Source organism: Lepidochelys kempii, chromosome 8 (genome assembly GCF_965140265.1).
Source record: "Lepidochelys kempii isolate rLepKem1 chromosome 8, rLepKem1.hap2, whole genome shotgun sequence".
Taxonomy (NCBI): Eukaryota; Metazoa; Chordata; order Testudines; family Cheloniidae; genus Lepidochelys; species Lepidochelys kempii.
The window spans coordinates 78,031,076-78,047,619 of NC_133263.1; the positions used below are offsets into that span (position 1 = coordinate 78,031,076).

At 37.8% G+C, this 16,544-nt stretch overlaps 1 protein-coding gene across 1 annotated transcript in view; it reads left to right on the forward strand.

Annotated features, from left to right (window-relative positions):
• The window catches only part of SELENOF (selenoprotein F), a 36,202-nt gene extending 20,143 nt beyond the window's left edge, over window positions 1-16,059 (forward strand). Inside the window, exons 3-5 of the mRNA XM_073357158.1 lie at window positions 6,237-6,300; window positions 14,540-14,589; window positions 15,197-16,059. Of these exons, the coding sequence (XP_073213259.1) occupies window positions 6,237-6,300; window positions 14,540-14,589; window positions 15,197-15,328 (246 nt within the window). The 3' untranslated portion in view covers window positions 15,329-16,059. The remainder of the gene's footprint in view (window positions 1-6,236; window positions 6,301-14,539; window positions 14,590-15,196) is intronic.
• Window positions 16,060-16,544: the final 485 nt, after the last annotated feature.

Consider the following 16,544-nt stretch of genomic DNA (forward strand, 5'->3'; position numbering starts at 1 on the left):
GATGGCCTGGTACCAGAATTGGAATATGCGTGCCATCTATCACCCCTCCGCAGTTAGGGAAGCCCATTTTTTCAAAGCCATCCACAGTGTCACTCACATTGCTGAGTGTCACAGTCTTTCAGAGCAGGATGCAGTTAATGGCCCTGCACGCTTCCATCAACATGAGTCCAATGGTCGACTTTCCCACTCCCAACTGGTTAGTGACCAATCGGTAGCATTCTGGAGTAGCCAGCTTCCACAGTCCAGTTGCCACATGCTTCTCCAATGGCAGGGCAGCTCTCATTCTCATGTTCTTGTACCACAGGGCTAGGGCAAGCTCATCTCCCAGTCACATGAATGTGGCTTTCCTCATCCAAAAGTTCTGCAGCCACTGCTAGCCATCCCAGACTTGTATCACTATATGATCCCCACCACTCAGTGCTTGTTTTCTGAGCCCAAATGCAGTGTTCCACTGTGGTCAGCACCTCTGTGAATGCTGCAAACAATCTCATGTCGTAGGCACGGTTTCCTCTAAGCTGTACGCACACACACAGATCCTAACCCCCACGCACATGGTGAATTACCGTGCGCACAAAAATTTGCACAGAAATTTTTTGCACATGTGGCCTGTCAAAAATTAGAGGGAACATTGGTTGTAAGTAGTACACGTGGCAAGATCAATGTCGCACCCCTCTTGCCTTTGTAGTTTAAGGAATAACTCCACTGCCACTCCATGACGTGTAGCGAGCAGCATACTGGTCAACAATTCGGGATCCATTCCTGCAGAAGAGGCAGAGTGTACAGTACACAAACCATTGAAAGATGGCGCCAAATGCAGACAGAAGCATAGGGATTGCTGGGATACGAAGAAATGCATCACAGGGCATTGGGACAGGACTCAGGAAGCCTGAGGACCCCCTTCGTCTTCTCACAACTCTTAGTGGCAGAAGAGGAAGAAATGCTCTGTGGAATAGCTCCCAGAGTGCAACACTCAGAATACAGCTGCAAGTGCCACAAGTATGAATACACTATTGTGCAGGCAGCTGACAGTATGAACATACAACAGCGGTTTCCCTTCAGTGCTCTCTGAGTGGTGCTGTAACTCCACCAGTGTAGACATGCTCTTACTCAAACTGGAAACTGGCTAATTGGATTATGTCCACTGAACTTATTTACAAGTGACTGGGAACTTCACTGGAAGAAATTACTACTCAGTTCACCTCCAGAAAAACTCTTATGTTGGCTTCTTTGCATTTCAGGGTGAATGATTTGTACCAGTGTAAAACCCTTTGGTATCTTCCTGTGAGTGACATTCTATATATAATGTGCACTGTTTTTGCTTATGTCATAATGACATTATGTCTCTTTAAATTTAAAGGGCCATGATTTCTACATTAGCATTTAAGTGCTTTAAAAAAAAAAGCTTTTGAGGGAAATCTTAACTGAAATTGGTGCCCTGTAAAACAGAGAGAGAACTTCAAATTTTAATGTCATGATAACCCTTAGTGGGGGAAGAGAGATTGAGAATGTTTAAATAACTTCTGCTTGCAAGGTATACGTAAGTCAGCCTAGAAACCATAACAGCAATCCATTTCAAATTTTAAAATGGACACTACAGTGGGTTTCAGAGTAACAGCCGTGTTAGTCTGTATTCACAAAAAGAAAAGGAGTACTTGTGGCACCTTAGAGACTAACCAATTTATTTGAGCATGAGCTTTCGTGAGCTACAGCTCACTTCATCGGATGCATACCGTGGAAACTGCAGCAGATATTATATACACACAGATCATGAAACAATACCTCCTCCCACCCCACTGTCCTGCTGGTAATAGCTTATCTAAAGTGATCATCAAGTTGGGCCATTTCCAGCACAAATCCAGGTTTTCTCACCCTCCATCCCCCTACACACAAACTCACTCTCCTGCTGGTAATAGCCCATCCAAAGTGACAACTCTCTTCACAGTGACAGGTTTCAGAGTAACAGCCGTGTTAGTCTGTATTTGCAAAAAGAAAAGGAGTACTTGTGGCACCTTAGAGACTAACCAATTTATTAGAGCATAAGCTTTGCTCTAATAAATTGGTTAGTCTCTAAGGTGCCACAAGTACTCCTTTTCTCTTCACAATGTGCATGATAATCAAGGTGGGCCATTTCTAGCAGAAATCCAGGCTCTCACCCCCCTCCCCTTTCTACCTCCCCTCCCCTCCGGGGGACACACACAAACTCACTCTCTTGCTGGCAATAGCTCATCCAAACTGACCACTCTCCAAGTTTAAATCCAAGTTTAACCAGAACGTTGGGGGGGGGGGGGTAGGAAAAAACAGGGGGAAATAGGCTACCTTGCATAATGACTTGGCCACTCCCAGTCTCTATTTAAGCCTAAATTAATAGTGTCCAATTTGCAAATGAATAGTGGGTTGTGGGAAGTCCTTTATTATATTCTGTGACATTAAAATGACTTTCATAAAGACTAAAAGCAAGTGAAGCATTCTTTTTAAAATGAGCCAACACATTTTAAAAACTAAGCATTGTGTAACGAACAAAGGAGTCAAATTAAATGTGTATACTTCTGCTATAATATAGAGTGGTGTATCATTCCCTTATGTTCTTTCTGAATAATACTTTAACACAGGGAATTTGTTCACAAACAAGTGTGGTGGATTTCATTCCTCTAGTCTGGTTATGATGTGATGGCAGATGTTAACAAGTACAGCACTGTGTGCTTTTAAATGGTGCAAAGGATCTATATCTCACAAAAGTAACTTTTGTCCTGAGTTGTAAATGAAGTTGATTGACTTTGTCTAATCATCTCATGAAAAATGGCACAGAGCAGTTGTTTGTCTCTACATGACTCAACTTTTCTGTAGCACAGTTGGACTTCAATTATGGCAGATTTAACCTCAAATATATACATGCAATATTTAGTATTTGCTATGTAAATTGAGGGGAGTGGTTAACTTTAAAAAGTTAGTTTACACATTATGTGGATTACACACGTGATTACAACTAATTCCTCTTTTCCCAAGGAAGGAGTTAATTATATTGTTTGTAACAACCAGATCTAGAAGCTGTTGACAGAAGTTGTCCATGATACTTGACTTTGCTATGTGCAAATGTAAAGATGTGGATATAGTCAGAAAGTGATTAGAGAGGCATCTTGTTACTTCCCAAATCTGTTTCATAATCCCATCCATTTACTCTAAACTTGTTTAACAGGAAAAACAAGTTTATTGCTGTCAAACTTAAAGCCAAGATAAGGATGGCAAAGCACTTCACAATCTATTTTGCCTCATGCATCAATATACATGCTATCTGAAGTCTAAATCCAGAATTATTGTTGATGTACCAGGTAAAAAAGAACAGCTTGATTCAGATACTGCTCATGCAAGCCGAGCAGTATTTGATTTGTAATGACATTTATTGGGAATATGGAACACCAAGATTTAAGTTTGTGGACTTCATTTTTCTAATATTATATAAACTGTATTTATACAATGTTTAATCAATGAAGTTATTTTTACTTAAATCAGTGTCACTCCATGATTTAAAACTGAAGTTAGAAGGCACCCAGCACTGCTAATAGCAAATGCTGCTCTACAGAGGTGTAGACTGTAGAGGTCTTCAGCAGGAGGCAAAATGCTAATTTTAAGAACTTCATTTCCAGATTCAACTTAAAATTTAAATATGGTCAAAAGTGCTTTTATCAAAGCAAACTTTCAGGATGCAGTACTGAGCAGATAATGTAGATTTATTTTAACATTTTTGGTTCAGTTTCCTGTTGAAATGACTGCTGATTAATACAGATCATACAAAATCTCTCGGTCTCTATGAATGCTAATAGTAACGTACTTTGAGATTTGTTAATCTACAAAATTATGAAAGAAATGTTGTTTGACCTATATTCAAGAAAGAGGTTCAGAAGCTAAGCTGCAAATCCATCCTTAAGTCAACCTTGTAATGCTCATTGTAGGTAATGAAGCCTAAATAGTCGCTGTTCATTATTTTGAGACATCTGTAACACTATGCACAAATTTACTTTATGGCCAGTCATTGTTAATTCAGCAGAAATAGTAATAAATTAAAATTGAATATCATACAGTGGTGACTAAGTTAATTACAAGCTCAGAATCAAGCCAGCAAATGTTAAATATATAACCTGTGCACTTTATATCAAACCTTATGCAATTCTGCTGTGAAAGCTGGATTGTATGGGTCCTTCATTGTCACACTCACATTTTTTACTTAGAAAATAACATTCTCTGTTTACAACTGCCAGCCTTCAGTAGGTTAGCCCAGGTGTAACATGTTTGAACTTGAACTGAAAAGCAGTTGTGTTTCAGAGTTATCACTGAGGGGCATCATTTGGGCTACAGGACCTTTAGTTATGATGAATGAGATTTAAAGATGGAAGGCAGACAGCTTGACTGATCCCAAAGAGCTCTAGAAATGTGTATTAGCAACAGAATTGTTTATATTCAAGATGCAACAGAATCTGTAGTTCGTTGTATCTTAGTGTTGTGAAAACAGAAAGCGGTAAAAGCTTTTTTGTCATTGGAGAGAAAAGATCTTTTTCAAAGTAAAAATCTACTTGGTTTCAAATATTTTTTTTAGATTCTTAAACCTACTGAGGGCTTGTCTTCATTACTATGCTACATGGGTGCAGTACTTTTCCATCAACATAATTACTCCATCTCAACGAGAGATGGAAGCTATGTCAGCAGGAAAGCATCTCCGGCTGACACAGCACAGTTTAGACACTACTTTAAGTTGATGTAACTTACATCGCTTGGGGTTGTTTTTCACACCCCTGAGCGACATAAGTTACATCGACTTAAGCGGGAGTGTAGACAAGCCCTGAGTTGCAAGGAGGATTCCAGTGGCTTAAGAGAAAGATGACTAGTTGTAAATCTAGAAAATGTTTCACTGAAGTCTTCAGAATTGATTTATTTATAGCATTGAAAACTTTCTTCTAGGTTTACTAGCTCTATGGATACTCAGGCCATGTCTACACTACAGACTAATATTAGGATAACTACGTTGCTCAGGAGCGTGAAAAATCCCAGTGTAGACAGTTTCTCCCATGGACACATCCTCCTATCCTCTCTTGGGCAGCTGGTTTAACTATGCTGATGGGAGAAGCTCTCCCGTTATCATAGTAGCATCTTCACTAAAGTGCTACAGTGGCGCAGCTGCTGTACATGAAGACAAGCCCTAAGTAAAATGCACAACAAAACATTCCTGCATTTCAGGAACTAAGACTTGTTTGAGTCAGGATTGTTCCTAATTTGAGTTATAGCTTCTTCCTTTTTGACATAGTGGAGCTTAGCATTTAGCCAGTCTTCATGCAGTGGCTGTGACCCCTTAATTATCTATTTTAATAAAATATTCTAATACCATTTTAATAGAACATTTGAGAAGTAGATTTGTTCCCATTCTAAAATTAATAGTAAATTAATCTTACTGTGGAGGAATTTTCTTTTGTTGCATTTTCTTCCCTCCCCACCCCCCCATTCATATTCAGTGGTTCTCAACAAAAGGTACATGTGCCCCTGTAGGTATGCAGAGGTATTTCCAAGGGGCACATCAACTCATCTAAATATTTGTCGAGTTTTAAAACAGGCTACAGAAAAAGCACTAGCAAAGTCAGTACAAACTAAAATTTCATACAGACAAAGACTTGTTTATACTGCTCTATATACTATACACTGAAATGTAAGTACAATATTTATATTCCAATTGATTTTATAATTATGGTAAAAATAAGTAAGTAATTTTTCAGTAACTGTGCCCTGTGACACTTTTTTTTTTGTATTTTTGTCTGATTTTGTAAGCAAGTAGTTTTTAAAGTGAAGTGAAACTTGGGGGTATGCAAGACAAATTGGACTCCTGAAAGGGGTTCAGTAGTCTGGAAAGGTTGAGAGCCACTGTTCTAGATGCTACAGTAATGGCTATATCCATGTAGATATTAACAGATTACAGCATTGCAACTGGAATTACTCTATCCCATTTTAAACAAGTATGATGAAAGGAATGTGTTAAAAAGGACAAAGGAGTGATCTTTCTGGAAAAGAAACTATTTTAATAATTAACCTGTTAAGTAATTAAAAATGGGTTATTAGTAAGATGACTTGTGCTTAAAAAGTATCATTTAAATTATCCGTGTAACACTGAATTTTCCCAAAGATAATTATGTAGATGTAAAAATAAGTAAACTAGTAGTCTGAACTTAATAAATAGAAAATATTTCTTTCTATTGCAGCTCTATGCAGGTGCTATTCTTGAAGTGTGTGGATGAAAATTGGGAAGGTTCCCTCAAGTTCAGGGTAAGTAAAGGTACCACTAAATTTTCTGTCAAATATATATAAAAATTTGATCATTCAGCTATGACACTATATTTAAATAGTATTTTTTCTTAAAACAAGTTGTGAATTTAATAGGAAAGTGATAAAAACTGAGAGTCCCATAGACTCTAGACTACTGGAACTAAGGCACAATAACTTTCTGTATTGTTACATGAAGCTTGCTGGCCATTTTATAGACTATTCTTAGCTCAAATCCTGATGTAACTGCCTGTTCTCTCAGTGGATAAGCTGACTAGCATGGCTGGAATACAGTAGTGTAAAAGGTAAACCGTGTCAATGTGAACGTGTTTCAGGGTTAAATCTATAAAGAACTTCAATATGGAAATATGTTTATAAAGGGGAGAGGATTTAAATGGCAGCAGCCCTTTCATCTATTTAGTAAGTTCTTAATTTGTTTGATTTAGATATATTTTTGAAGTACCTATCCTAAGCTTTCATCTTTCTGCTATGGACTTTTATCCTGGTGGACCTATCTTTTCTAATCAGTCTTCCGAAAACATCTATTATAGGCAGGGCTGATAGCATTGTCCATTAAGTTTGCCCTATATTTCATTTGCTGTTTATAATGTGAAGATGTTATATAACTGTGTCAAACTTGGAGTGACATTTTTCATGCCAAAAAACAGGTCAGCCGTTTTAGAGAATGCGACCTGGCCAAAATAAATTTTGCCCATGTTAAAATTTTTCTTTGAAATGCTCTAGCACCATCCTACTTTGGAGAGGAACTTGAAACTTGCAGATCCTCACTGCACAAGCTTGAAGACTCTTGCAGTTCCTACATGTGACTGTACTGTACTTGTACCATCCCTACACACCAACAGTGCATGCGCCAGACTCTCTCAGGTCCTAGTGCTGACCAAACTGTACATGCACAAACCCCACAGAGTAACTCAGCTCCCGGGTTGCAGAAGCTCACTAGGACTTGCCCTATAAATGCTGCTCCCAGCTGGGATGCCTGGGCACTGGAACTGGGAGCAAGGAGCATTTGAGGTACTAAAAAGGGGTCTAAAGAGCACAGGCAATGTGGAGGAGGAAGATGCCTGGCTTAAATAAAAGCTTGAACAAAAGCCTGACAGGAGGTAGATTATTGGGAAGGGGAGATGGAGACTGGGACAGCGTGGAATGAGGGAGGGAATGTAAGAGGAGACAGATTTCATAAGCAGCGAGAGACGGGGGACTGGGAGTCTGTGGAGATAGGATGGAGAGGCAGATCAGGTGGGAGGGGAGGTACCAGCTGGGCTAGGAGGATGGGACAGGTTGGAGGGGATGTGTTTGAAGACTCTGTCCCTACTAGAACACACACCTGCTCCAAAAGCCTAGAATAGAACCCGGTGGTGGAAGTTTCACAGATATTTACTGACAGCAGAGGAATAGTGAAACTACTGGCAAAGTGGGTATCTCATCCCCCTTCTAGTGCTGGTCCACATGTAGGATGTTGCTATCAGTTACTCACTTGCAGTCCCAAATGTTTGAGGCGGATCTAAAGGTTCCAGCCCTGCTAATGACCTCATGTTGGTGTCAATATAATGACATGTTGGAATTGTGTTGTCAGTTGACTTTCTTAAAAAGCTAGGAAATTACACACAAACTACATTAAAAGAACATCAAGGTTGCTAAGTCAAGCACTCAGGTTAGGAAATACCAGAACTAACATTGCATTAATGCCTGAGCAGTATTAACTCAGTCCCTTGTATATATGCATTATGATCTAATTGTATGATCAAATCCGAATATTTTCCAAAGGACCCCTGCCTGATTCAGTGCACAAGATGGTCCAGCTCGGGATGAATCAGGGTTGTGTGGTGAAAGAGGTAGTAGAACCTCTGCTTTATTTGCAATGTTAGAAAAGTGTGTAGTGACTCAGAAAAGGGGATTGCAGCAAGAGAAAGGAAGATCTTATGGTTAAGGCAGTTGAATGCTGTCATGGACAACTGGATCCTATCCCTGCTTCTGCTGTAGGGTTCCTATATCACTTAATCTAGACTTTTCACAGGTGGTAACTAATTGTGTTCCTCACTTTTTCGGTGTCGGATGTAAGTCCCTAAGATCTAATTTGCACAAGTGCTGATCACTGAAGATGCAACTGATGTTGATAGGAGCTGTTCTTTGAAGTGCTGTGTAAGGCTAAGTATTCTGAAAAATCAGGTTCTTGGTATCTAAAATGGGCAACCAGAATTGGACACTTTTGTTCTGCTTCAGCGCCTTCTCATCAGTAAAATGAGAATCTTCCCCCTTGTCCCATTACAGGTGAGCTGCACTTCAGACTGTTTTTAGTCCTTCAGGTGCACCTGTCTGGTGATATGTTTCACTACTTTAACTCCTCTCTGGACAGAACCATGTGATCCTACCAATTTTAGACTGCATCTCTGGGATGCACCCATTTACAAATTGTTATAAATAGACAGGCCTGACAGTATTTGGCACCTGCATGCCCTCTTTTTCCAGGAGTCTGTGGCTGATTAAAGTCCTAGTTTCTTCAAAACAAAGCACTACTTACTCAGTAAGCAAAGCTATACAAACGAAAAGCCTGTCTGCCTGGGTCTTAGCTCCATTCTTTCCTTGCAAGGTTTGGGGAAGTAAGTTCCACTAAGCCCAGACCCCTTGCTCCTGGCCTGGAGGAGACTGTGGCTTACTCTGTCAGACTTCTGTCCAGCTGCTACTGCCTGTTCACCCCCTTTCCTCACTAGGCTGGGTTTTTACTAGCTTAGTGCCCCTTTGATGCTAGCCTTGGGCCAGGGAAAAACTAACCTCCTAGCCTGGTTGGTGCACTTTTCCCAATTAGTAGATTGCTCATTGTTTCCCCTGGTGACCTTCCTTGATATGATTGTGCCTGAATAATGACATGAAGTGCATAGGATTATTAAATACTGGTAACTCCATTCTCCACATATCCCCATTTAACAAGAATGTCGAAGATAAATATAGTATGAGTGCTTCACAAGCTAAGTGATGAGCACCATAGAAAAGCTCCAGATGAAATCATTCTGTCTTCAGAGCAGGGTTTGAATAGTGTGCAATAAATAAGGCATGGAGCCACACACTAAACAATGAGGATAAAAGAAAATCTTAGAAATGAAGGGCTAGAAGGAATCTTGAAGTTATCAAGTCCAGCTGCTCATTAACTGAGCACTATCCATCAAAGCGCATATGCACCAGGGGGCCAAATTAAGCCTGCACAGATATATAATGACCTTTGTTCTATCAACCTATCTTAAAATAGCAGTGTACATACTGTTCCAAACACTCTTCTTCCTCACTCCACCCTCTAATGAAAAGCCCAGGCTCCTTCTTTTGAGTCTTTATCTTCAGTTAAAACCAACTTCAACATCCTGTTTCTTTAGTCCCCTACAATTTATACCCATTTTGGGAAATAATGGTGAACATACAGGAAGACATTCCATAGAGGAGCTGGAGATAATTATTCTGAAAGAGAGCTAATTAAAATCAGCTTTCAAAGTGGTAGCCATGTTAGTCTATATTAAAATCAGTTTTTCATTCAGGATCTCTAGAATCTAATTTCCTGGAAGCTGGCTCACATTAGTAATCAAGAATCCTCTCTCTTAATCTTTGTTTTTTCAAAACAAGTTTGTAAGTTTCTTTAATTCTACTAAATTTAGCTTGCTTTTTAAAATGATTGAAGGTATGCCTACATTGCAATCACCGGGTGTGATTGCGCCTTCATGGAGGTATACCAGAGTCAGCTTTAATCTAGCTAGCTCCAGTACTAGAGCAGTGAAGCCATGGCAAAACATGCTTCAGCATGAGCTAGTCATGCAAGTAATCACCCAGGGTTCCAGGTTGGTTTGTACAGCCCACGCCGGAGTATACCCTCTTGTAGCTTCAGTGTTCCAGGTACACAAGCTAGGTAAATTTTCTCTTGGTCATGAACTTCCATATAGTTACGAGATCTAAAGGCATCATAACTGGTGTCTTCAAACCAGTTTTGATACAACCAGCGTTCAGCTTGTTCCCCCATACTGTAAAATATTTAGAAGCACAGTGGAGCAATTTACTTAATTTGAATTTATTCTCAGATTCTCAATTATTGGTACCTTAAGTTTTTTACTATACTTGCCCATTTGTTTTGGCAGGAAGTAAAAATGATCATTTTTATCTTGAGATTCCACCTTAAATTTTAACATTTTGGGAACCTTAAATTTATCTAAGGGTTCTATATATTTCCAGTTGTGACTTGACTGTTACAGAAGTGAGGTTGACTGAAGGTCATACTGCTGCTTCTGAAGCTTCAGGAGTGCTGGTATTTTTAGGTTATATTGAACTGTATAACCTGTCATTGCCAATGCTCTCATTACAAATGCTTACTTCAGTTTGATGGCTCCCTCTAGGATTTTTTCTTGCAGAGTATACACAAGGTGGCAGCACTAATTGGTGGATTGTGAATGTATTAGAATTACATAAATTACTGTGTTTAATTCTGTAGATGACCAAAGTTCTTTATTTTTAAGAAATATAAAGAATATTAAATATAAAACATTGATTAAAATTTTATCACTTGGCTTACAATTAAATCTGATGGCACAGTACCTCTGTCTTAAGAAAAAGGAGTACTTGTGGCACCTTAGACTAACCGATTTATTTGAGCATCCGATGAAGTGAGCTGTAGCTCACGAAAGCTTATGCTCAGATAGATTGGTTAGGCTCTAAGGTGCCACAAGTACTCCTTTTCTTTTTGCGAATACAGACTAACACGGCTGCTACTCTGAAATCTACCTCTCTCTTGTTTTTCTGTTTGGCCAGAGATGATGTTCACCATACAGAGATCTAGTTTTAAAGTTTTTGTTTGTGAAATAAAGTTAATCGTATGAAAATAAAGTTATACAATAAGGAGAGGAACCATTATTTAACCACTGGTACAAAATAATAGATTATCTGGTACTAATACATCAAATGGAACTCTTATTAGTACAGTAGTAATTTCAATTGCTGTTTTTAATTTAGGAAAAGGTCAATATTCAAGAAATGTTTTTTAAAATCTGTCTCGCTAGATTAAGCTCAAAATGTAGTCACTGGCTATTAAGCACCTAAGAGTATGAGAGACTCTGAAATACCTTTAGTCCCAGCAAATTATTCAGTTTGGAAAACTGGTTGCTTTCTGACTAGACCACACTATATTTAAAAAAAAAAAACTTCCAGAAACATTTTAAATAAGTGTCTTTGTACATACATCCAGAGTCACCCATTATCTGTCATATAAACAGCTTTAGATATAGAGAAAAATATTTTTCTGCCAATATTTGTTCAGTGGTACTAGCAAAAATGCTGGTGAACATTCCTCAAATTGTTCCGTTATGGACACACGCACACTACTCAATTTGTACTAAGTGAGATTGGACAAAATTCTACTCTAAATATTAAACCTTTTCTGTAAGATCATTTAAATGTATTAATTCACAGTAGAAAGCCAGAAAATGTATTCCCATTTGACTGACTAGTCTAATTATTCTTACATCTGCACACAAACTTTCAAATTAACCAATCGCTGTAGGTAATCAGTTTACCTTAAGGTACAACTTCAGTGGTAGCCCTGTTTTGTTCATGAAGGAGATAAAATTGTGATATTTAATGTATTAACATTGTTTCCATTGTTCTAATAAAGACATTCATTGAATGGTGCTGCTTTCCCAATGCATTCAGTTGATCAGCAGGAGAACAGCCAGCTCACCTCCTTATGAGACTGGTTTTAATCAGGCCATTGGTATACTCCCAGCAAATCTGTTACACAGAAATCTTAACCCAATTCTTAAATACTGGAAATGTCTAATTTTTCACAAAATCCCATTGATTAAGACTTGTATCTTGCAGTTATTTACTAAAATGCCTTCTATTTTCAGTGTGGCCTTTGTTCCAAAAACTGCCCCTAAATACTCACTGCCCTTTATCACAGTCTTCCTTAGCCAGGTTATTCAGATAAAATAAACATCTGCAGTAGGAACGGTCAAAAACAGTGCTCTCCAAATCAGAAATGTAACCGATTAGTCATGCCGAGTGGGAAACTACAAATGCACAACCTGCATCATTTTTGTGATCACATTCCTCATTCCAGATATCTTGAATTGGTTTTTGAAAACTTTAATTCTTTGTAATCTATCAAATTGCTATTGTGAAGTACTTGTTCTTCATAGAAATGTATAGTCCTCAATATGCAATCCACATTAATAAATTACTACTTTTTTCTCCAGAGTTGAGGTCTCACAAGGAAAATGACTGAGCCTGTTAAAGTCTAGATGTGCACTAAATCTTTTGTAATTTAGTCTCTTCATAAAATTATATGGGTCATCATGGAGGTTTTGAAGCAGGACTATGTTATGTTCGCTCCTGCCCCCCAAAATTATATTTTTACAGAAGTGTCCTTGCTGGAGGAAATTAATTCTGCATACTTTCCTATTCAGAATGATTTATACATATTACTAGCCAACACTTTTTTGCCATTTACTCAACAATTCATTGTATCTTACCTTTATAAATGAGGCTCAAATGTCCAAACATAATAGGATGAAGTTTTATTTTTACTCTTCTGTGCAATAGATCACTTCTTGAATGTTCCCTTTGAAAACTAAAGGCTTAAAATGTTCCTTATGTGATAAGTTGAATAAAATCTTGAGTAGTTCGTTAGTCTTGGTAGATCCCTTTACTTCTGCACTGATTTTCTGTCTTTTGTGACCTTGCTGACTAGAAAATTAAGTTCTTGTTTCTCGTAATGTTGTTCATCTGAATGTTTTTATTCTGCTGTCAAACTGACTGCCACTAGTACTAATTTCATGCCCAATTCTGCCCTCCCCCCATGTTAAGTAGTATCGCTGATTTCAGTCCAGTGTTGTTTGCACTCATTTTATTTGAAAATAATTCCTATTTCCTGTATTTACCACAATATATACGGTACAGTTGTTGCTAGTAGCCAGTCTGTTAGGTGTACTTGAGGGTATATGGAGTCCTCTTATATATTAGGATACTCTAAATAAATTATTCTTGTACATAGTTTGAAGTTGCACAAATCCTGATGCTACTACTTGAATGAAGCTTAACCTCTCAAGGGAAAGCTGTAGTGAATATATACCACTGTAGTTATTATCTGAGTGATTTAGAAATGTTGCTTTTTCACTATTCCCATGGTAAAACAGTACTGTTGTCTCAATGAAAGCTGTTGCATCACAGATACCAGATTTCCTAGCAGGAAATCCTGTCTTGTAACACTTAAATAGGAATTGTATTTAAGTCAATTTAAGTGCATTAGCAATTTTTAAATCTTTTTTTTAATTACCTTATACCAACATTGAAAGATCTTCCTCCTTTTTCATGTATGTAAATCCAGAGTTTTCATGATGTTGCTTTCAGAAGATGTCAAGAGATGCTGGGATTAAAACATGTAGAGCTCTGGCACCTCTCCTATAATGGTCAACTGCAGTGGAGACAAGATCCCATAATTTATTTTCCTGTAAAGGGAAAGATTAGCTGTAGATGGTCTCAATTATGGCTTCATGCTCAGACTGAAGAGAGACCCCTGGTATCTTGGAAGAAAATGGGCCAGATGATTTCTAAAGGATAGAACAGAAAGGGGAGGATCTGAATTTGACTGAGTTGGGAGTCCTGGGAAATGCTCAAACCTGCTGCCTCAAAAAAGTCAGACTGAACAGAAGGATTTCTGCCTTTTCGGTAGAAGTTTAGGGTCTCCCTGGCTGCCTGTGTGTGCATGAGAGAGAGAGAGGGGATGACTAGGAGACATCCCTTCCCCTTCCACTCACAAAACTGAATGCACTGTCAACTAGGTTGAAACTATTGTTCTTGCACATTCGCACCTTGTAGTAGCACTAGACTGCCCTCAACAATACAATATAAATCTCCTTAAGATTATCCTCCTTCATACATGAAAACCATGACTGGCATGAGATGTGCTTCCAAGTTTTTGGGGGGAAAAGACGAGATGTATTCAAAGTAAAAATGTGGCTTTTTTCAAGTACAATTAATTCCACAACTGTTATTGCTTACGGATGAGGATTTTAATGCTTGTAGCAGTATAGTTTGGAGCCTGAAGCATGTATTCAAAATCAAAAAGTATATCTGGAAAAATTAAATCTCCCAATATCTATGAGAGACCACATAGGAGAAAATTACCTAGTTTGTGTTCTTTTCGAATAATAGTAATTTTCAGTTGGTTTTCTTTGTTCTTTCCTCCAAACTTCAGCTTTTGTCAGGAGTGACAAGCCCAAACTATTCAGGGGACTGCAAATCAAGGTGAGTAGCATTTTTTTAACCACATTTTAAATTCTGGCTTTTAAGAGGAATTAAACCCACTTGAAACCTGTCCTTTCACACAGTGTTTAGTACTTGCTTATCAAATAAACCTGTATCCTATACAAACTGTTTAAGAATAAGAATCCAGTTCAGGATGGATGCTAGGCACTGTTTTCAGTGTTGGAGCAAATGCTGATAAAAAGCATCAAGGTTTTTTAAACTTAAAACTTTTACAATCTTACTTAAGCCCTAGCAGGAATGACTATATTTTCCTAAATTAAGATTGGATTTTTAAATTAGCATAACCTCCTCCCACCCCAAAAAAACACACACACACACACAACTATGCTTAGATTTTCCAATACAATTTGCATGGCCCAAATTAGATAAACTTTTTGCACTTTAGTGCTTTATGGTATTAAATGTCATTGAGTTTTTTTGGTTTAATTTTAATTGATTTTTATACCTGCATATAAAAAGTAATTCAATTTGAAATTGGTATTTCTGCAATTAAGGCATTTAATTTAAAGCTGATTTGTGGGGGGAGGGGGGAAGAGGTAGGAATGTGATTTCCAAACAGAAGATAACTAACCTTCTCTTTGTGCAGTATGTGCGTGGTTCTGATCCTGTACTAAAGTTGCTGGATGACAGTGGGAACATTGCTGAAGAACTGAGCATCCTCAAATGGAATACAGATAGTGTAGAAGAATTCCTAAGTGAAAAACTAGAACGCATATAAAATCTTGCTGTCAGTCCTTTCCTCACATTTGATCCTGATTATCTTCTGAGATAAAGTGTGCTACACCCAGCAAATCATTCCAGCTTCTATATTAATTTTAAAAAGATCATATTGTATGGTACTAAATAATTAGAAATTGAAGCTTCAGCACAGCATACATCTGACAAGTTGGCAAGCTGAACAAATAGTTTGTGCTAGTACATATCCGCTCTGTGTTTGTAGCAATGCATTTCATTAATGATAAACTCAGTTAATTATGCAAATTCCTGAGTTTGTTGTAATTTGACCAGTTTTTACAAACTTTTAAAACTAGCTGGCAGTTCTAAATAATTGAGATAATTACCATGCTTTTTGTATGTTGCTTTTCTGTGTACAGGAAGTCATAATCAAATGTGAGATGTACTCTGCCTCCAGAAAGATTAGTCTGCTAGTCCTCTCTCGCATTTTGTATTTCTCAGCTGTCCTTTTTATAGACATGTTATTTACAGTTTATAACAAATGCCTGGTTCTGAAAGTTTTGGGAGTTTGGTTATGATGGAAGAACTCATGATTTGGAGTGATTGTAGAACATGAAGTAGGTGCACTTTAGTGAAGACTACATAGAAAACCTCTAAGGCATGTGTAAGTCTGATGTTAGGTGTACTTTACACCAAGTGTTTTACTTTACTACTGTAGATCTGAGTTCTTAGAATATAAAGTGTTTTGAGATGGCAATAAATTACTTTCACAAATCTCTTGGATATGCTTTTTATTTATTGAATTTATAAAGCTTGTTTCCTTTTTAAAGCATCTATTTTCCCTTTTTAATCAACTCATTACTGTGAACAGAGAACAGATACCTGTACACACAGTATACTAAGACTGAGACCCAGTGTGAATTGTCAGTTTTGCTAGTTGAGTGAATACATACAATAAAATAAGGATAACTTATGAAACATGGACTTAATTTATATTGAAGCTGAAGTTTAAGTAACAAACAAATCTCTCCTCTTACCTCATCCATCCAAAAACCTTAAAAATCTAAAAATAAGTTATGTCCTCATGCAACCTTAACTACTACTCGACATAATTAAAAGAAAAAACAACTTCCTAGTTTTTTAAATACCACTTTGTATCTCAGTGGATAGCTCAGAGTAAGAGAGAGAGCACTGCACCTACCTGGAAATCAAAAGGAGAAATTGTGCAAAATGCTGTATTAATCTTGTATGGTGGTGGT